General features: G+C 35.5%; 3 protein-coding genes across 3 annotated transcripts; 2 read left to right on the top strand and 1 right to left on the bottom strand.

Moving 5' to 3' along the window:
• Positions 1 to 7,285: 7,285 nt before the first annotated feature.
• Positions 7,286 to 9,542, bottom strand: LOC146940734 (thymidine kinase a-like). Its single transcript, XM_085754451.1, has 4 exons — positions 9,172 to 9,542; positions 8,898 to 9,042; positions 7,959 to 8,080; positions 7,286 to 7,848 (listed from the first exon to the last, which is right to left on the bottom strand). Exons 1-4 carry the CDS (start codon positions 9,306 to 9,308, stop codon positions 7,572 to 7,574), a joined length of 681 nt encoding a protein of 226 aa, XP_085610577.1. The 5' UTR covers positions 9,309 to 9,542; the 3' UTR covers positions 7,286 to 7,571.
• A 1,179-nt stretch (positions 9,543 to 10,721) lies between these two features.
• LOC146940733 (uncharacterized) lies at positions 10,722 to 11,405 on the top strand. Its single transcript, XM_085749901.1, has 2 exons — positions 10,722 to 10,788; positions 10,873 to 11,405. Exons 1-2 carry the CDS (start codon positions 10,722 to 10,724, stop codon positions 11,403 to 11,405), a joined length of 600 nt encoding a protein of 199 aa, XP_085606027.1.
• A 21-nt stretch (positions 11,406 to 11,426) lies between these two features.
• Positions 11,427 to 13,145, top strand: LOC146940732 (uncharacterized). The gene has a single exon (XM_085749900.1). The coding sequence runs from the start codon at positions 11,427 to 11,429 to the stop codon at positions 13,143 to 13,145; it is 1,719 nt and encodes a 572-aa protein (XP_085606026.1).
• The last annotated feature ends 7,979 nt before the right edge of the window (positions 13,146 to 21,124 follow it).

Genomic DNA, 21,124 nt, shown 5'->3' with positions numbered 1-21,124 from the left:
TTTATAAACACTTTTTGAAAGAAAAAACGTGTTTCTAAATATAAACTCATTTTTAAATTATCAGATGCACTTATTCTTTTTTTAATTATTTCTATCAATTTGTCTTGAAATGTGAAAAAATATTGAATATATCGACACAGAGTGGATAATTGAGTAATAGTTATACATTTTAATTACACTATTAATTTTTCTTGATATGGTGAAAAAATACGATGAGTGTTTAGCGTTGGATGAACATTTCTTTTAAACTATCTGTAGTAAATTGGTTTGGTATTTCTTCTCCAATCAATCATAAAGTCAACCAATTTCCTCACTATTACGACAATTTGATTTAATTTAGGCTAAAATCCACTTTTTGCCCCCTAAGTTTGCAAAAGTTGCGATTTTGGCCCCCTATTAAAAAAAATGGCAATTGTGACCCCCTATGCCTACCCCCTTTTGCAAAAGCCCAATTTTGACCCAGTCAACCTTATGTGGCATGCCACCTGTGTAAATTTTTAATTAAAAATTATTAAAATTGCCACGCGTATAATTTAAATAAAAAAAATAAAAAAAAAGGAAATAAAAAAGGGAGAGGCACGTGAGTTCTATTTTCTCTCTTCTATCTTCCTTCTTTTCCTCACTATTCTTTCTTCCTCTTCCTAACCCACAACGCCTTTTTCCGGCCACCCACCACCATGCATGGTGCTTCTGACCACCATTTATCATCTCTTCCTTCTATATTCCGGCCACCCACCACCATGCATGGTGCTTCTGACCACCATTTATCATCTCTTCCTTCTATATCTCATAAATAAATAAAAAAGGAAATGAAAAAAGAAAAAAAAACGTGATTCTTCTTTTCTTCTTTCCATCATCCAACAACAACAACACATGGTTTTCTTCTTTCCTGTTTTCTTCTTCTTTCCTTCCATGATTCTTTCTCACTTAATCCAAACAAATTATTGATTAAAATTAGCTCAGCAACGCATGAAGCCAACAATATATTGATTTTTTCTAGATCTGATTTTTTTTCCAGCAACATATTGATTTTTTCCACAAAGGAATTTTTTCCAGCAACATATGAAGAACAAAACATAGAGAAACAGTTACAAAACACGGATTCGATGGGTTCCGACTTCAATCGACGAGTGAGAACGATTGCTGAACGAAGGAGAGAGGAAGGTTCTGGATGATTGAAAACTAATTAGAGGAGGTTCTGGAGAGAGCACGGTGGTGGTGAAGAGTTCGACGGTGGACGGTGGTGGTTGATGAGTTCGACAGTGGACGATGGTGGGTTGAAACGGAGAGAGGACGGTGGACTGTGGTGGGTTCGACGACAATGGTGGGTTTTAACGGAGAGAGTACAGTGGATTGAGTTTGGAGAGAGGGCGATGTATTGGGTTTGGAGAGGTTCGACGGTGGTGGTTTGGACTGGGTTTTGGTGAAATTATGAGAAGAGGATGAGTTTTTTGAGAGGAAGAAATGAAGAAGAAGAAGAAGATTTCTCACGTGCCAAACTACTATTTTTTTGTTATTTTTGGTTTTTTTTTAATTAATTATACGCGTGGAATTAAAAAAAATACAAAATAAAAATAAATACACATGTGGCGTGCCACATAAGGTTGACCGGGTCAAAATTGGGCTTTTGCAAAAGGGGGTAGACATAGGGAGTCACAATTGTCATTTTTTTTAATAGGGAGCCAAAATCGCAACTTTTGCAAACTTAGGGGGCAAAAAGTGGGTTTTAGCCTTTAATTTAAATAAGAAAAGGATGATAAAATCAAATATTCAGACAAAAGAGAAAGAAGTCGGTTATGACTAATAATCATTTGAAAGATTTAACACACCAACACATTTGTCCATGGTTGTTGTCTTCTATATTTTGATTTGATCATAAGGAAAAATAAAAGAAACTAGAAATGAATCTTAGTCATGCCAAATGCATCAGCCAGAACAATAGACTAATAGAGGACAAGCAAAGAGAAAACAGTTCCAAAGCAGCAGTCAAAAATATAAGACACCTTTCTTAGTAAAGTCAAAACATTAACACAAGAGTTATCAATAAAAATGCTCCAAATCAAACCTAATTGCTGAGGTCTGCATAACCAAGCTCGGTTAGAAATTTAGGTCTTAATAAAAACAGATTTCATAAAACATGTTCAACAATTATGAATCAATAGCAGAAGCAAACAAAACATTGAACATGATTATGATCGGATCTACGACATGTTTGATTTATCAAGGATATTAAGAAATAGGTATTAGGAATACCTGGATAAAGCTATGATGGCAGCCCTCTCGACAACAACGATAAAGTGAGAAGGTGATCTGAAACAAACATCAACATCAACACGGTTAGCGGCGGCTGATTTGGTTCTTCCTCAACCGGTACCTTTATGCCTCAAGTTCTCTTCAGATGGGGAGAAGAGAGAGTTCGCCGTGTCCGGTATATTGGGGACCATGGCCTATTTATATTGGATGACCATTAGGTTTCCCATTATTCCGTTAATGGGTCATCCAGACATCCACTCATATTGAGTTCATATCCATTAATTAATTAATTAATATTCTAAATAGAAATCTAATAGTCTTATTACTTAATTTGATCACTAATCAACTAAGGCACAATTGATAAATAGCTAATATAATTATTATTACGATATTTGCCCACATAATGATATTGGAATATAATAAAATAGTAAAATATTCCAACAAGCTCTAGTATAAAATTTGAGCTAGTTGGAACATGGAACTCTGTAATTGTTCCAGCAACATTTTTTTTTTAGGATGTAGATAAGGGGAGTCGGTGGAGATTTCATTCCGTAATTGTTATAACTTCTTAGCAGTGACGTGTTTTTTGTAATGATTATTTTATTGTTATAGAGTATGCATACTAATAAGCTTAAGTTAAATGGTTGAAATTGTGATGACTGATGACTTATACCGGTGGCATTTAACATACACACTGCACAAATTTGTGCACCATACACAAATTAAGAAAAGTTATTTTTGAACCATTAGATTAAAAGGAACATTGATCTTTATTATAGTCTGTCCACACCATATCTTTCTTACTTTGTCTTCAACCTCTCTTCATCTCCCTCCTTTCACCACCACACGTCCACCACCATCAAGATTCCATTTAATCAAAACAACCATTTTTTCTTACAAAATAGCACTTCCTTGTTACTTTAACTTCAAACCCATCACTATTTCTCAATAAAGATTCGACCTTTTTGAAGAACCCATGATGATGATGAATGAACAACTCTAGAACAGCCCATTTTTTAAAACCCATTTAAAATTTCATTCATGAATCACCTTTTGGTTTTAACCCATAATCAATGTCTTACGTGTTTCATCCAAAGTAGTTGGCTTTGAAGTTCCATTTCACTGTGTGGCGCCGCCCACAGGAGAAATGGGTTTGTTGGGTTCATGAACTTAAACCCAAGTATGAATCGGTGTGGAAGAAAGCTGGAATCTTTGATTCTATTATGAGTACCAAGTGTCACATACTGAGAAATCAAAACTTGTTTCTGTTTTGAAGAATTATGATCAAGTTTTCACTTGTTTATGATTTGAAGAAGCAAAAAATGTTTTTTTTTTTTACAACTAAAAAAATAGTTTTGTTAATGTAGTTTATATGTGAGTTTGTGGTGGTGGTGCTGTTGAGTTTGGTGGTGGTGGTGAAAAGAGGAAGATGATAGAAAGGTTGAAGACAAGTGAAAATGATATAGTGTGGAGAGACTATATTAAAGATCAATGTTCCTTTTAATCTAATGGTTTAAAAAACAATGTCCTTGACTTATGTATGCTGCACAAATTTGTGCAGTGTGTATGTTAAACGCCACCACTTATACCAGTCATTTTTAATATAGATCTCAGTCATGGTGGCTTTTAGGGTACACAAATTGATAAATTTGTGTACCCATACACAAATGCATTGCCAACCATAGATCTACCTATAGTGTTAAAATTCAATGAACCAGATTTTGCAAGAGCAATTCAATGTACTTCCAGGTTTGTAAATATAAATTACTCATTTCCTTTCTTTTTTTATTTCTACGCATAACATTAAACCATTATTTCAATAATTAACATAGATAAAAAAATTATTCAAAATTAAATGTCATTGTTTTAAATCAGAATCGTTAAAAATAGCAGTATTCTTTCCTTTTTTTTTTCCCCTTCTAGCGGTACACATTAAACCAGCATTTCAATAATTGAATTTCTGGATAGAAAAAATATAATATTTTTCCTTCTTAATTAGTGATATTTTTTTTATGTATTATTATTTTGTAAATCTGCATGTTCATAATAAACGTCACAGGCGAACTTTGTTATGTATTCATTAATTTTGGGTGAACTTTATTACATATAAATTTACTTTTTTATTTCTCAGAAAATTTTATAAGGAAGATGTATCACTTATTAAGAAGAAAAACATTTCTGTCAAAAGAAAATTAATAATAGTTTTGTAAAAGAAATGAATTCGTATAAAAATACATTAGTTTTTTATATCTATTAATTGATTCAAAGTTTAAGCATCGAAACTTTTTTTTTTGAGAAGAAAATTATTTAATCATTAATACATAAAAAAAATAGAGTTTGACACTAACACCAATCAAATATAAGTGCACCTTTTATTTCTTTGAAGACTCACTATAGTCACTACTAAGTTGACATTCCTATAAGCCGTTGGATTTTTAAAATATTGAATCAATTGTAAAATATGCATTTGTGTATGTGTACACAAATTTAAGAACTTGTGTACCTTAAAAGTCACCCTCAGTCATGGTTAAGGAACTTGATCATAACACAGATCAATGGCTTCTATAAATGTCTTCAGAGTTTTAAAGGGAAATTAGCAATATTTCTTTAACTTGCATATGCATAAAAATTTGTTCTTTTCGGTTTCCTGACTTTCAAAGAGGGGATCTATACTTCAAAATAAGGATTAACAAAAATGAATGTTAGCAGCCAAAGATTTTTCCCATTAATCAAAAGCCTTTTCTCATAACTTGTGAACTAGGAATTCTTTATGGATGTAATGTAAGTGAAGTATAACATGACAAGAAAAGAGCTCTAAGGAAATTCACTATATACCACACATACATAGTTAGAAGAGTGGTGATAAAACAAAACAGATCATATGTGAGACATAATTCAACATGGTTTGTTGGACAAACTTGTTGAATGTTGAATCACACAACATGTAAAGCCACATATAAACCATTTCCTCTAAATTACTATAAAACAGATGTAGCTTCCTCAAGAATTTCCACACTTTTAACTGTGAGATTCCAAGACACTCTTGGCAGCTTCCGCAGCAACTTGACCATTCACAGAGTGACGGCAGCGCACCGGCATGTACAAATCAGCCCCACCAATTGGTTCAGTTTGTTTCTCTTCCGTCTTTCTCAAAATAAAGAAGGCACATTTACCGCATAGTTCACAACGAGCGTCATCAAAGTTGCAGTATCAGAAATTGGTATCATGTGAAGCACTGAGCCAAAGCTTCTCCTGAAGAACCAAAACACACAATTTGAAGGGAAACATCTGAAAAATGTAATTGACATTTCTCCTTACTTGTCGTGTTCCATATTTTTAATTGATTCAGAGGGTAAAATAAAAGATAACAGAAATAAACTACTCCCTCCGTTTCAAAATGAGTGTCGTTTTAGCCAAAAAAATTTGTTTCAAAATGAATGTCACTTTCAGTTTCCAATGCAATAATAACTTTTTCTTTTCAATTGTACCCTCCAATTAATATTCTGCACACTACTTCCAAAGTATTACTTTTAAAACTAACCAATAGTTAATAAGGATAATTTGGTAAAATAATTATTCTCTTTCTTTTAATCATTGCATTTCTTAATATGTGTGCAAACACCTAAAATGACACTCATTTTGAAACGGAGGGAGTACAAAATCATCTTAGTCATGCCACACACATACAATAGAGGCCAAGCAAGGGGGCAACAGTCCCAAAGCTGCAGCTAAGAAGATGACAAGACACTTTCGTAGCAAGTCAATCCGCACCTTTGTTTCTTTTCCCCATAGTATGATGGAGAGAAATGGTCCACTGTCTAGACATAAGCTATGTAGCACCGGCACTTCTAATCAATGACGTGATTAGTGCCCGACACTTGTGCCAGCGTCTGACATTGGCGCATGCGATTACAGTTGATCATGTCATTTTCAATGTACGTTTCTATGTCAATACTTCACAAGACATATGTCTACAATACTGTCGATGAGAGGCTCATGGGGATGAAACTAAGGAGTGGTTGCAACGAGAAGATCCTAAAACATTTTGGAGTCGGACTCAATAACCACTGTCTTGTAACTTTGTCCCAAGTTATTGATAACCTGTCTTGGCTGAGTACACTGCATCTGCATCTGCATTCTAAATCAAAACATCAGTACAAGAGTTATACATAAAATGCTCCAAATCAAAATTAGTTGTTGATGTCTACATAGCCAAGCTCAAGTATAATATTTGGGCTAGTTGGAACATAAAATTCAGTGATAATGCTACAGCAACATTTTTTTGAGAGATGTAGGTAAGGGGAGTTGATGGAGGTTCCATTCCCACATACATATTTACAAGTTCAATTCTGTCAACAACTATTTACATGCTAATAAATAACATGTGATTATAATGAATGCCATAAAAATTGAAAATTTTCTACTATGGGTCAAAATGGTGGTCAATGGATAAACTATGACACAGGCAGACACTGAAATAGAGAAAATAAATGTAATAATACCATAAAGATTGTAAATTGTTCCCCATAATGTATTACATAGAATTGATGAAATGGTGAAGGAGGCTACAAGAAAGATGGAAATGGTTGCTGATATGGTCAAGTCCAGACCAATGAGCATCGATGAATCATTTTCCATAGTATGGCAATGTCTTAAGACAGTAGAGGCTCAAATCTGTTGGAGACCAGCTTATTCTAAACAGTAATGTGTTTTTTGTGAGGAATTGTTTATTGTTGCAAAATTTATGCACTAGTAAGTTTAAGTTAGACAGTTGACGTGGTTCACTTGTAGTTGTTATTGTGGATCTCAGTCATGGTTAAGGAACTTGATCAAAACACAGGCCAATGGCTTCAATAAATGTCTTCAGGTTGCTTCAATAGACTGGTTTACCTGCTTCTGTTAGGGGAAATTAGCAGTATCTCTTTAACTTGTACATACATAAACCTTTGTTGCTTATTGTTTTCTGACTTCAAAATAAGGGTTACCAATAATGGGGATTGAGCAACCAAATATTTTTCCCATGGACTAAAAGTTTTTGTCAAAACTTGTGAACAAGGACTTCTTTATTGATTAGTAAAGTATAGTACATTATGACAAAATAGGAGCTTAAACAAACTCCTGTGTATATCACACACATAATCAGAACTCAGAAGACTGAAAAAGGTAAAAAAGAAAAAGAGATAGATTATGTGAAACGCAATTCAACATGGCCTGTTGTTGAACAAACTGCCTGAATCACACAACACAGGTACACGCCAGAATCAAGTAAACATGTTAACGCCACATAAAGACCATTTTATATTCCTATTAATTATTTATCAAACAACTGGGGCTGCCTCAATAAGGGAATCACTTCCAACTTTTTGAGATCCGAAGACACACTTCTTGACAGCTTCCACAACAACTTGACCATTCACATAGTGATGGCGGCAAACCGGCATGTATAAATCAGCCCCGCCAATTAGTTCAGTTTGTTTCTCTCCCGTCTTCCTCAAGGTAAAGAAGGCGCGTTTCCCGCATAGTTCACAACGAGCTGTTAACTTAGTTACAGTATCAGCAATTGGTATTATGTGAAGCACTGAGCCAAAGCTTCTCCTGAAGAACCAAAACACACAATTAGAAATTTAGAAGGGTGAGTTGTAAAAGAAGAAATTTGAGTAAAACTAAACACTAAAAGCCTTGACATTTTTTTCTCAAAATAATACCTCAAGTAATCACCATCCAGGCCTGCAACGACGACAATTTTACCATCTTCATCAGCAGCCTTGCAGCAAAAGTCATATAAGTCCTCAAAAAACTGAGCCTCATCTATACCAATAACATCCAACTGCATCCAAAATAATAACACATTCAGCAAATAGTTTATGAACAAAAGCTATAACTCTACATCAAACCATACATTATGTTATTAATGCTACCAAGATTTAAAAAAAAAACTTACATCAATTTTAACCACAACATCAAATTTCTAATATATCCCCAACCACGTCACTGACATAGTAACATTAAGCAGATATTATATGAAAAGCTATAACTCTACTTCAAATCATACATTATGCTATTAATTTACAACCAATTGATTCAATCAATGCTATCGTGATTTAAAAAACCTTTAGTGGTACCAGTTGTATCATCAAAATTTCTTTTCCTATGTAACCACAACCATAATTGCAAATGCAACAATAACACTCAACTATAATCTTTCACAGTATTATGAATCACAACATAAACAAAAAGACGTTGACAACTACTTAAAACCTTGAGCCATAACTTTTTTTTCTTTTGAAAACTCAATATCTGGCCTAAGGACCGATTAATCCGAGGAGTCCAATCTAACCGTCCACTTGTGGAGCCCAATTTAAAGCCAGATCTATGGACTAGCCCACCAAAATTGACACCGGAAGGAATTGAACCCGAGACCTTATGGGGATCACACTCCAAAGTATTAAGTCAACACCACAAGGTCAACCCAAGTGGGGTTACCTTGAACCATATATTGATCACAATTTGAATCATTATAATTAAAATTTCCATTGATATGATTACTCCAACACTTGTAACTACTAAAATTTGTATCTTTACACTGTAAGACAGATCAAAACTGCTAAAAAATCAGTATATGATTGATAGAACATTGAAATTACCTTTTGATAGGCCTCATGACCGTATTTATCTTTGAACAACATCAAATCTGGCAATGCCCAACAGGGAAATTTAATCCCGTCATGGGTCACAACAGAGTCAACTGCATATCGATTATCTTTGCTCGATTTTAACATCGCCACATTCCTTCACAAAAAATTATGATAATTAACAATTAGAAAAATAGATCAGCCTAGTAATCATAACATTTCATCAAAATCACATAAAAAAGATATAACAAGAAGAAAACAGAATTTGGGAGAGAACGATGAGTACCTGCCGTTATCAACTTCGGACTTAATACGACGAAGAAGGGATGTCGTTTTGCCAGCGAACATGGGACCCACAAAGAGATGGATCTCGCCGGATGATGAGTGAGAGTGAGAAGAGCCAACACCAAAGGAAGAAGCCATTTGGATTAATTTGAATTTGAATTTGAATTTGGAGAGAAGAGGGTTTGAGTGTTGATTGGGTTAGTGGTGGAAGAAGAGAGCATATATAAAGGAATGAAATTTAGGCTTTGCTTTTTCGATTTGAATTTGTTTGATTTCAGAGCTAAAAAGTGTGGAGGGAAAATTAGGATTTTCAAAGAGACGTGCCGTTTGGAGGGAACTGAAAATTTAATGTAAAAAAAGTTGTTCAAAAACAAAATACCAATTCCGATGGATCTAGATTTCAATTTTGTATGTGATCTTGACACGCTTACAACACATGTATTACGTGAGAGAATTAAACAAATTTGTTTATTATACTATTGTTTATTTATCTTTTTTGATGGGTTCCTTTGTTTATTTTTGTTTTGAAGCAACGTAGTTGTATCTTTTTATCGTTATTTTTTACTTTATAACTGTATTGTTGTTGTGTGAATGACTCGTTTGATCATTGAATTAATAATAAATTTTATTTCATCTCATTTAATTTAATGATGAAATGTAAAAAACAAATTTTTGTATGATGTGACACTTAATTTATTTGTGTATCATGGCATTATTTTAAAATTGGTTTAGACGTTCACTATTCACTAATTGTATTAAAAAATGACATATGTTATTTGAACAACTATTTAATAATTTATGGGACAACCATAGATTTACAAAGAAAAATATATATTAGCATAAAAACCAAAGCAATAAAAAGAGAAAGTAAAAATATAATATGAGTAAGAGAGATAAAGTTGTCATCAAAATTGTCATAAATTGATTGTACAAATATCATTTTTCTAAAAAATTATAACTCTTTCTTTATCAAAGTTATATGAATTTTGCTCTCCACCCAGCACGTTTTGCTCGCACCCTGCAGCCATGCCAATTTTGCCCTTGCGCAAGTTAACATGCGCTACGCAAGTTAACTCACGTTGCGTAAGTTAACTCACGCAGTGTTCCTGTTTTTGAACAAAACCCATCAGTCCGAACTCCAACCACCATTTTCTTTCCCTCCACCTTCAAAAACCCAAAAAGTGCGATTTTTTGGGTGAAAATCATCATCCCAAATCATTGCAAATCGTCAGGAAGCAAGTTTCTACGATCATCAAGCATCAAATATCAGGTATTGTACCATCTAAACTCATCTCATTTTGCTGGTTTTCCTGCTTGGTTCGTCTGGTTTTCGTAGGGACTAGGGCATGGCACGCAAGTTAACTTGCGCAGGTTAACTTGCTGCGCGACTTAACTGGCGCAAGTGCATTAGTGCGTGACTTAAGTCACGCCACTGTGCAGCCATGTTTTTTTGAATTTTTTGCGCCACTTTTGTTCTTGGTTAGCTTGTTCCGCAAGTAATTTATTTTTTCTTCCTTTGTAATTTTTTTTATTCAATAGATATTTAGGGAGATGGTTGACAAAGTCGCGGATGATGGCGTTGAACCGAAACCGGCCAAAAAAGAAGGTTCCGGTGAAGGTTCCGGCGATGTCAAACCAAGCTTTAATTTCAAACCATTTAAAGTCCAAATTCCAATTCAAGCTTGAATTGGTAAAATTCAAGAACCTATTCCGGTACCTACCGGTGTTATTTGTGAAGCTCGTGACACCGCCTCATTTTTTACAACAAATGCAAGATGGAGAGAGCGAGAAGAGTTACTTACTTGGGTTCGCGGACAAGGGGTGAAGGCCGGATTTGGTGTTTGTATAGATAAATCCATTATAAAAAGGCCGTATTTGACGATGCAATGTGAAAAGAGTGGGGTATACAAGCCACCTAAGACAAGGAAGAAACCGAACCTTGAAGGCATTGGCTCAAGGAAATGTAATTGTCCGTTTAGGTTGAAAGGTTTCTTTGATAAAGATACAAATGATTGGTGGCTTGCAATGCTTTGTGGAATGCACAACCATGACTTGGAGGTGGGAAAGTTACAAGGACACCTAATTGCGGGTAGACTTCGTGCGGAGGAGAAGAAAAAAGTTATTGAAATGACAAAGAGCTTGACGGTGCCTCGGAATATTCTCAACAATTTGAAGGAAAACAACAACGAAAGTGTGACAACAATCAAGCAAGTGTACAATGTGAGAACAAGATGACGCAAGGGGGAAAGAGGTGACATGACGGAGTTGCAATTCTTGATTTCGAAGTTGGTGGAGCATAAGTACGTCTATTACACAAGATGCAATAGTGAGGAAACCACTCTTGAAGGCATCTTTTTTGCTCATCCGGAGTCAATTAAATTGCTCAACACCTTTCCGACCGTTTTGGTCATGGACTCTACATACAAAACCAACAACTACCGAATGCCTTTGTTTGAGATAGTTGGTTGCACCTCTACAAGAATGACGTATTCCGTTGGTTTCGGCTTTCTTCACTTTGAACTAGAGGATAACTTTGCTTGGGCACTTACAATGTTGAAAGGTCTCTTGTACTCAAAAGACAACATGCCTAAGGTGATTGTCACCGATAAGGATGGTGCTTTGATGAAGGCCGTTGGCACAGTTTTCCCTGAGACATACACCATGCTTTGTTATTTTCATATTGGGAAGAATGTAAGGTCCAAGTGCATCACGGATTGTAAAGTGGTGCCAAAGCCTCCTAAGGGTACAAAACTAGACAAGAAAGAATTGAAGAAGAACAAGATGAAGAATAGCGATGTTGTTGAGAAAGTGGTGAATGCTTGGAGAGAGTTGGTTGAATCTCCCACGGAGGAATCATATGCAATTAATTTGTTGAAATTCAAAGAGGTATGCATGCCATTTCCGAAATTCATTAAATATGTCGAAGAAACGGTTTTGAACCTTAAGGAGAAATTTGTGAGGGCATGGACGGATAAAGTCTTGCATCTAGGGTGTAGAACCACCAACATAGTTGAATCCGCTCATGGTGTTTTGAAAAAATATTTGAGGAGTAGCGTGGGTGATTTGGCATCATGTTGGGATGAAATCCACAAGATGTTGGCGGTGCAATTTGGTGAAATACAAGGTAGTTTCGGGAGGAACAAAACGGTGTTTGAGCACAAATACAAAAAGATCAAGATGATGAAAGAATTGGAGGGTTATATTTCAAAACCGTTTTGGAATATCCCATACATTTCACAAATTCCAAATATCATGAGGCCTTTTGTTGAAGAAATTGTGAATGTTAAAGGGGATGGTCATTGTGGATTCCGGGTGATAGCTAGGCACTTGGGGATGGATGAGGAAGATCATGTATTGATTCGTCATGCACTTATTCAAGAGTTGAGAAATCATAAGAGTGACTACATGCCGATATATGACACGGAGGAGCGTTATAACATAATCTTGAATGGTTTATACCCTCCAAAACGTACAATTGGTGTTGCGCCTCCAGATAAGTGGATGACCACTCCGGATATGGGTCACATTATTGCTTCTTGCTACAAAAGACCTGTTGTTCTATTGACTTTGTCCGAAACAATGGGTGGTGTATGTGAGACATATTTCCCAATCCGAAGTGCTCCTCCACTTAATCCACATTCCAACATCATGTGTCTTTGCTTAATTTCCGATCACTATCTTCATGTGATTTTGAAGGAAGGTTGTCCGTTACCACCGAATTGTAAGGAGTGGATGAACAACAAGATTGGTGAGGCGGAGAATTGGCATTTTGCATTTTTGGATAGACAAAATGCTTTCAATGAACTCATGTCTAAGGAGCCTAAGCCGCCAAAGAAACCAACAAATGAGCACAATCCAATTGTTTGTGGTGATACTCCCACCCCGCAAAAAAAGGAACAAGAATTTGAATGGACGGAGGACATGGAAGAGGACGGCAATTTAGGAATATCACTAGACTTCTTAGATAGGTTATAATAGGTTAGGAAAGTTATAGGTCGGTGATAAGTGCTAGGAAGTGATATTTTCATGTTATATTTTAAGCACTTTTGTTACTTGTTTTGCAAGAAATTTAAGGAAAAGCCGAGATAAAAGTGATAATTGCCTTATTACGCTTTAATTGCCTTACTTTACCCAATTGTGCAGGATTTGATGTAACACCCCGTTTTCCCAACGTAAAAATTTCTTAAATAAAATCAGAGTTTTTCATCATAAAACGGAATGTCACATTTCTTAAAAAAAAATCGTAAATGGAATAAATAATAATTTATCCTTCAAAAATATAGCAACATGATCTTTTAAATCTCGCAGCGGAAATATTTCAACATCATAAATAGTCTTTGGCACGAAGGCCTCGTCATAAAAGTCTCATAAATCTTAGTTCAATAATAATTCTTAAACTTCAAAAAGGCAATACGTAAAGGAACAGAAAATAGTATTAAAATCCTCATCCCGTTACGTATCAGAGCACCTAAGGACACAGTGAGAGATAGTCACCCACGACCGCAACTAATCTTGATTACCTGCAAGTTACCCATACGAAGAGCAACATTTTCAAGCAGAAGGGGTGAGATTTCTCAAACAATAATATTAAGCTCATAAATCATAAATTACATTTAACAATATAAACATCTTATAATTTAACAATTATAATCAAATACATAGACATCATCATTTCATCTTAGCAATATATCATCATATAGCAGTCACAATCATCGTCACATATCATCATACTAAAAGGCATCACAAAGTAATTCGTTAAAACATCACAACTTAACAACTTGACTTGACAATGCATCTAGACTCGACTATGCAACTCTTAACGTCTTAAACCATCTTTGAACCATCATGAAAATGCAAATGCATGTGGTACCAATCTAGGGCATAAGCCCTCGTCGCTATTGAGCAAAAGCTCCTAGGGCATGAGCCCTCGTCTCTGGTTGAGCAAAAGCTCCATCGTCGTGGTTGAGCAAAAGCTCCATCGTCGTGGTTGAGCAAAAGCTCCAGGGCATGAGCCCTCATCTTTAAATGAGTATGCATGGACTCAACATCTTACGTCTTAGAAACTTCATGAACATCTTACAACTCTTTGACTTAGACCGACACTTACATCTTAAATAAGACTCGGCAGTATATGCAGCATATAAATAATTCTTCTATAACACATATTTAAATCACACAACTTCAAATATCACATCCTCAAATAACTCATTAATAAAACAATATCTTAAATAGAATAATATTCACAGGATATAGTGTAAAATTATCCACACATATAAGAGATGGAAATAATCAAATAATAACAATTATAAATTTAAAGTAACAAAATAAAATGGTAAACAAATTAGTAAAATATCTTAATATTCCAGTTACATTCATAAAGACACTAATTATCCAAATAAGACATATAGTCAATTCGGCTAAAGCAAAAATGGGTATGCACATAAATAGATTAAACACATAAATCAGAACTAACCGATTCCAAACATTTTTTTAATTGTCAATAGCCTATTTTTAACAAACTATGATTCATCATTACTAGATAACTCTTTGATCAATTAGGCTAATTCACGTAGTATACATAGCAATCAAATTAAATTATTCTTTTATTGAGAGGCAAAATAGATAGATTGCTAACTCTTAGCACATACATATAGAATTCTTATTATGAAAAATAAAGTCAATTGATTCACTACACACATAGCAGATATCACATATGATTTCCCTTTTGAATTCTAAATTGAAAATACCCATTATTATCAAACTTAGAAAGGATAATTGAAGGCTAAAGGTTAAACATGATTCAAATATTTTTAAAAGGCAGTCGCATATCAGGTATTGGATTTTGTTCAAACCACTTTTGATATAGACTCAGTTATCGAATTCAAAGCTAAATACAAAATTTACGAAATCAAATCACACAATCATAAATCATTTGTATAAATTCAACACGAAACACATTTGAATTCAACGGTTTTTCATCACCTAATCATCAATTCTCACTCAAACCCTAATTCTCATAATCTTACAAAACTCATCCTAAAACACGTTAGATGCAATCTAATGATCTACAGACTTAATATTAGTGAAAGATAGTCTCACCCTTACCTTAGAATTATCGATGGCAGCCTTTCTCTCTTGGTTCTTCTCTCCTCTTGTTCTCTTCTCTCTAAACCTGAATCGAAGCTTTCAAGGATATAAAGAACTCGACGCATCAAAGAATCCCAACAGCTTAACACACTCACATCTCTGCTTTGTTACTCTAGCGGGTAACAAAATAAGTTCTTGGGTTGATACTTTTTCTCAAGGTAATTCACGATGCCTTGTTGTTCTCCTATCGGCACCGTTTTCACTAATTTCTTCTTATGTGTAACTAGGTTTATTGTTGGCATATATATATATAAACACTAATGGTTTTAAGGCTAATGGGCTGTATATAACTTTCGTTAAAATAATGGTTAGTGTGCGGAACAAGTTTGCTATCCTTATATACATATATACACATATAACTACACAAGGTAATCTCTATCCCTATATTAAGCCTTCCACGTTTCTCTCATAATTAATACTAATCACTTTCCTAAATTTATTTAGGTCCAATAACTTATTCTTCTTTCTATTCTAACCTCCAACTCTACTTACACTAATAATTCTCATATTCTACTAAATAATAGAATACTGTCACATAATAAAATACTAACACCTCGTATATTTATTTTATTTTCGAATCTTATTTTATTTCTAAATTAAATATATCTCTCCCCCACTTAATAATAATAACACACCAAATAACAAATATATTATACTAGTAAATACCAACATATAACATATTTAAATAAATCACATAAATAAACTCTAACTTAATAAAAATAATTAAATAAAAAGGAGGGCGTTACATTTGACCTCAAGACACTAAGCAAGCATGAAAAAGCCAAGAAAAGTGCAAAAGGCCGCAAGTACTACACTGCTCGCGAGGCGAGCACAGCAGCTCGCAGTGGCGAGCTTCAATTCAAGCCACAAAGCCGTGAGCACCCCCTTGCTCGCGAGGCGAGCAGAGCTACTCGCCGTTGCGAGTAAGGGCGGTTTGACCCTCCCAGGGTGACGTGGCATAAGCTTAATGGTGAAGGAAACAGTACTCGCCATGGCGAGTAAGGCTGCTCGCGAGGCGAGCTCAAGCATAGTGGGAATTCTATAAATAGCCCACTTGCTATTCTTTGTAAATATCTTAGGAAATATCTAGGGTTTCTATTTTCTTCTTAGTTTTTCACCTTTAGATATTTTTAGAGAGAAAATAGGGTAGTTCTTCATAGAGTGATTTTGGTTTTGGAAGTTGGATCTTTATTTCTTTTTTGAGACATCACAAGTGTAATGAATCCTTCCTTTTCAATCCATCCTTGCAAGGCTTCCATGATGATGTGTAGCTAAACACTCTTTGTTAGGATGAGAGGTACTTGATCTTGCTAAACATGTAATCCTTTTGATCTTTCAATATATGATTCTAGCAATTTATATTCAATATTGTTGTTATTCTTGTGTTAATGCTTTCATAAGATTCAAGATGATTTGGCCACAAACTCTTGAATCTAGAGCTAGAGTAGCAACATATCTTAGATTAACTTCTTTGACAACTTTGTTAATCTTGTGATAATCACCATAATCAAGAGTTCAATGCTTTCGGATGCTTAATCAGGCTGGACACGGTCGATTGAGTTATCCGATCGACTTTGTTATCGTTTAAGGGATTTGGACACGAATGTTTAAACGATAACTTAGAAATAATTATATCACTTTGGACACGAAGGGTAGTTTAGAATTGATTGTGATAATGTTGTCTACAAAGCTAGAATTCGTATGGATCATTAGGTTACGTGTGACGCTTGGTTAAGGAACGCTACTCCTAACAAGTTTCAATCCTTATTTATCTCAACTCTTACTTTTTGCAATTAGTTTAGATAATCACTTTTCAAACAAACAAGTACTCTTAATACTTGGAATGGTAATTGATGTTAAACTGTCATTGATAACGCATTATTCCCTGTGGAGACGATACAAAAATACTTATCTTGTTTGATGCAAATATACTTTCATCAAAATGGCGCCGTTGCCGGGGAATGGTGTTTAGTTATCATAGATAGAACGATTGATTTATCGTTTTAAGCATTTGTATATAATCCGTAAATATTTTTCTTTATTTGATAGTTGTTTGGACTAACCCCTTGTTGATAAACATAGAAAAGTTTCTTGTTAGTTGTTTCCGTTTTAGGATCACCACCTAGCCAAAATCATGGCTGATCATGGTTACTTCAACTTCTATACTCCACCCGAGTATGAATCCTATCCTCAGTATCAGCAACATTCTTATGAAGATGAGAGATACAAGGTAATAGAAGATACTTTGAACATCTTCATGCAACAATCCATGATAAACATGCAAGATACCAACCAAAGATTGAAGACTTTATCACTTCAAATTGAGTTGATTCAAGCACAAATCATGGATAACCAAGCCAACAATCAATCCACTCTTGGAGAACAAGAAAAAAATCCAAACATGTTTGAGAGAGTTGGAGAGATTGTTGAAGAAGTTGTTGTTCAAAATGAGGAAGTTACAACCGTTGATATTGGAGAAGCAATGGTGGTTGAGAAAAAGGAACGGTTACTAATCAAGGAAGATTTAATGGAAGTAAGGGGAAAGAAGGTGAACAAGGTAGAAATCGATCGAGTCGTTGATGAAATTTGTGCCTTGTTCAAATCAAAGTTAAGGAGGTCATGGACTCCTCATCATCTGTACTTAAAGTTCATGGAATTCCTCCCAAAGCGTAGGGTTTCGAAAGATGATGTGCTATCCGTCTCATTTTGGCCACCCTAACGGAAAAGGCGTCGAGCTAACGACGTTAAACAAGCGCTAGTTGGGAGGCAACCCAACTTTGTAAGTTTATTTATTGTTTTAAGGCATTTTAGTTATTAGGGTCATGTGCATGTATCAAAACATCCAAAGCAGGAGCAAAAATTCAAAATTTCCATTGCTCGCGAGGCGAGCAGAGCTACTCGCCGTTGCGAGCAAACTGGTAGTCAACTTAGTCAACGACCAATTCACTCGCTGCTGCGAGTATAATTGCTCGCGAGGCGAGTAAGTGCAGTTTTGGTCAGTTACGTATCCCAAGACCACTAACTCACATTAACTCCCCCATTATTTTCCTTAACCACCCATCATTATCCTTTCCCTTATCATTTTCGTTTTACACTCTCTCTCATCAAAAATTTTCACATTCTTCTCTCTATTTTTCATCACTAACCCTAAATCTTCAAAGTATCCAAATCTTTTCTCTTTATTTTGCAATTGCATCAGTTTAATCTTCCCACAGGTTTGTTTCTTCAACTTCTATTTTTCAATTTAGAATTCATGTAAACCCTAGGATTAGAAGATTAATTTTTGTTGAAACTGTTGTTCTGATTTAGAACCCATATGCCTAAGATAAAACAGAATCATGTACAATTTTGTATTGCTTTTCTTTCTTAGCCACATCTTTTGATTAACCCTTTTTGTAAATTTTTGAAAATAAAAATTAGGGTTTTGTGGCATAAAATTGAATTATAAAGCAAAGGCATGATTCAGTTCATACTTAGGTCACTAAAAGGGGCGCAATTGCTTTATTTAGGGTTAGGATACCTTTTAAACTGAACCACTGTTGTAAAAATTCAATTTTGGCCAAATTCTGGGTCACTCGCCGTGGCGAGCTTCATCACTCGCGAGGCGAGTGTTCTTCTTAAAACCCAGAAATTCATCTGCTTACTCGCCACTGCGAGTAGAGCTGCTCGCGAGGCGAGTAGCTTCAGAACCTGAAAATTTTTTGTTCTGGTTTCCATTTTTAGTGATGCCAGTTATGCTGATTTGTTTCCATACTGATATTTAACTGTTATATTGTATTGTGTATGAATTTCCTGGCTGTTTTGCAGGTATGGCTCCTAAGAATTCTCAGAAAAGAAAGAAGGTTGAAACCTCTGCACCCCAACCCTCTAGAAACCAAAGCTTTGACTCAAACAGATTTAAAACCCGTTACCATCAGGATAGGTACGTCGAGTTACTCGACCAAAACATGTGGGCTGAAAGAGTGTTTAACATAAGCCCTAACGGACCTTACGGGGAAATTGCTAAACTTTTAAAAGATCAAGGGTGGGATAGGCTTTGTAACCCCATGACCAACCTAAATGCTGAGCTTGTGCGTGAGTTTTACGCCAATGCTCTTCCAGAAAACCCCCTCACTGATATCTTTCCATATGAGACGGTTGTCCGGGGTCACACCATTAAATTTGATAGGGCAGCCATCAACAAATACCTTGGCAATCCCTTCGAACTTACCCATGACCATGAGTATGATGAATTCCACACTAAGAGGAACTTGGGGCACTTTAAGGTTGATGAAACTCATGAAGAAATCAAACGATTTCTTTTGCTTGAGGGTTTCAACTATGACAAGAGTGAGGCCGGGAGAGAGCATCGCTGCCAATACAAATTCATGACTAACCCAGCCAAAATCATCCAGAAATTTATCCTCTATAATGTCATGCCTAGTAGCCACATGTCTGATTGTGTTGTGGAAGTCTGCCCCCTCATTTACTATATCCTTAATGGCAAACCAGTGGACATAGCTCGAACCATTGCTTGGGAGTTGAGGAAAGTCGCTTTACAAGGGAAGGGTGAGCCAGCAGCCCGCCTATTCTTCCCCGGTCTCATCATGGGACTCATTAAGGATACCGGTATGAAGCTTCCTTCTGCCGTTCATGAGAAAATTCGCAACCCCATCAATGATATTTTCATCACCCGTTTCATCATGGGTGAATCTAAGAAAGATAAAGGTAAGGGTAAGCAAGCTTCATCTTCTCAGGCACCTCCTCCACAGGAAGAACCCATGCCATTCCAACCCACTGCTGCCTTTGATTTTGCTAGCTACGTTCAGTGGCAACATCAAAGCAATATGCACACTTGGAATATGCTGACAGCTCAAAACCGTGCAAACACCTACTTCCAACAATCTCAGTATGTCATGCAGCAGCAAGTAGGCTACCCACAGGAGGTGATGGATCAGTTCATGACACCACAGGCTTTTCAGAACTATGTTAATTGGCCTGAGGGCATGCCAGGTCCATATGGAGGGGTTGGAGACTTTGCAGGGCATGAGAATGCAACCATGGGAGAAGATGTAGGTGGTGATGAGGATGATGATAGAGATGATCCAGCAAATGTACCGAGTGCTACATCTTCTCACGATGGCTCGGATGATGATATGCAATCTTAAGGAGGAGGAAAAGTCTTGAAAGCCAGTTCTTCATAGAGTGATTTTATCAAGCTTTCATTCATTTCTTGCTGTCTTCCTTATATTTCATTTGCTTTCTCTTTTGATACTTTTTGAACAATGTTACTTCTTTTGTGTTTTGATTTGGCACTAATGACTCAGTTTATTTTTGTATTAGTACAATCGTATTGTGTTATGTTGTATTGTGTTTCGTTGGCACAATTAATTTAATTAGTATTGTGATGTTCTTATTTATCTTAGTATTGTTTATTTTCGTATTATGATTAGTTAAATTCATGTTTAGCATATATTTTTTTTGTATGATCAAGTACCCTTTTGGTTTTAATAGCCAAAGCTTAAATTTCAATTCTCAGATGATTGATATTGATTCATAGTTATGATTAAAAGCGCAAAGCCAAGGTACAAGTTTCTAGTTTTTCTAGGTTTTTACTCGAATATGGAACGAGTACTTTGTGCAAATTTCATTTCATTTAGTTCTTTACAATAATTTATTTGTTTGTGAACCACGTAGTACTAGCCTAAAAGTGAGGAAACCTCAAATGTTTGTACATATGCAAGGAGACCGGATTCATTGTTTAACTCAATTTTGTTATTTTAAATCCAATAATTGTTTTTAATTGTGTGAAGGCATGGAAGTGATCA

This window comes from Medicago sativa, chromosome 3, assembly GCF_051527215.1.
Source record: "Medicago sativa cultivar Bolivia chromosome 3, Bolivia_mono, whole genome shotgun sequence".
Classification (NCBI taxonomy): Eukaryota; Viridiplantae; Streptophyta; class Magnoliopsida; order Fabales; family Fabaceae; genus Medicago; species Medicago sativa.
Note: the sequence above shows the minus strand (reverse complement) of the source record. Positions and strands in the feature narration are given on the sequence as shown.

Excerpts from the sequence above, each read along its gene's own strand:
- LOC146940734 (XM_085754451.1), bottom strand. The coding sequence starts at position 9,308 with ATGGCTTCTTCCTTTGGTGTTGGCTCTTCTCACTCTCACTCATCATCC. Across the intron at positions 9,043-9,171 it reads TCCGAAGTTGATAACGGCAG|GAATGTGGCGATGTTAAAAT; the intron begins GTACTCATCGTT and ends TTTTTTGTGAAG. Across the intron at positions 8,081-8,897 it reads GTCATGAGGCCTATCAAAAG|TTGGATGTTATTGGTATAGA; the intron begins GTAATTTCAATG and ends TTTTGGATGCAG.
- LOC146940733 (XM_085749901.1), top strand. The coding sequence starts at position 10,722 with ATGGTTGACAAAGTCGCGGATGATGGCGTTGAACCGAAACCGGCCAAA. Across the intron at positions 10,789-10,872 it reads AAAAGAAGGTTCCGGTGAAG|AACCTATTCCGGTACCTACC; the intron begins GTTCCGGCGATG and ends GTAAAATTCAAG.
- LOC146940732 (XM_085749900.1), top strand. The coding sequence starts at position 11,427 with ATGACGGAGTTGCAATTCTTGATTTCGAAGTTGGTGGAGCATAAGTAC.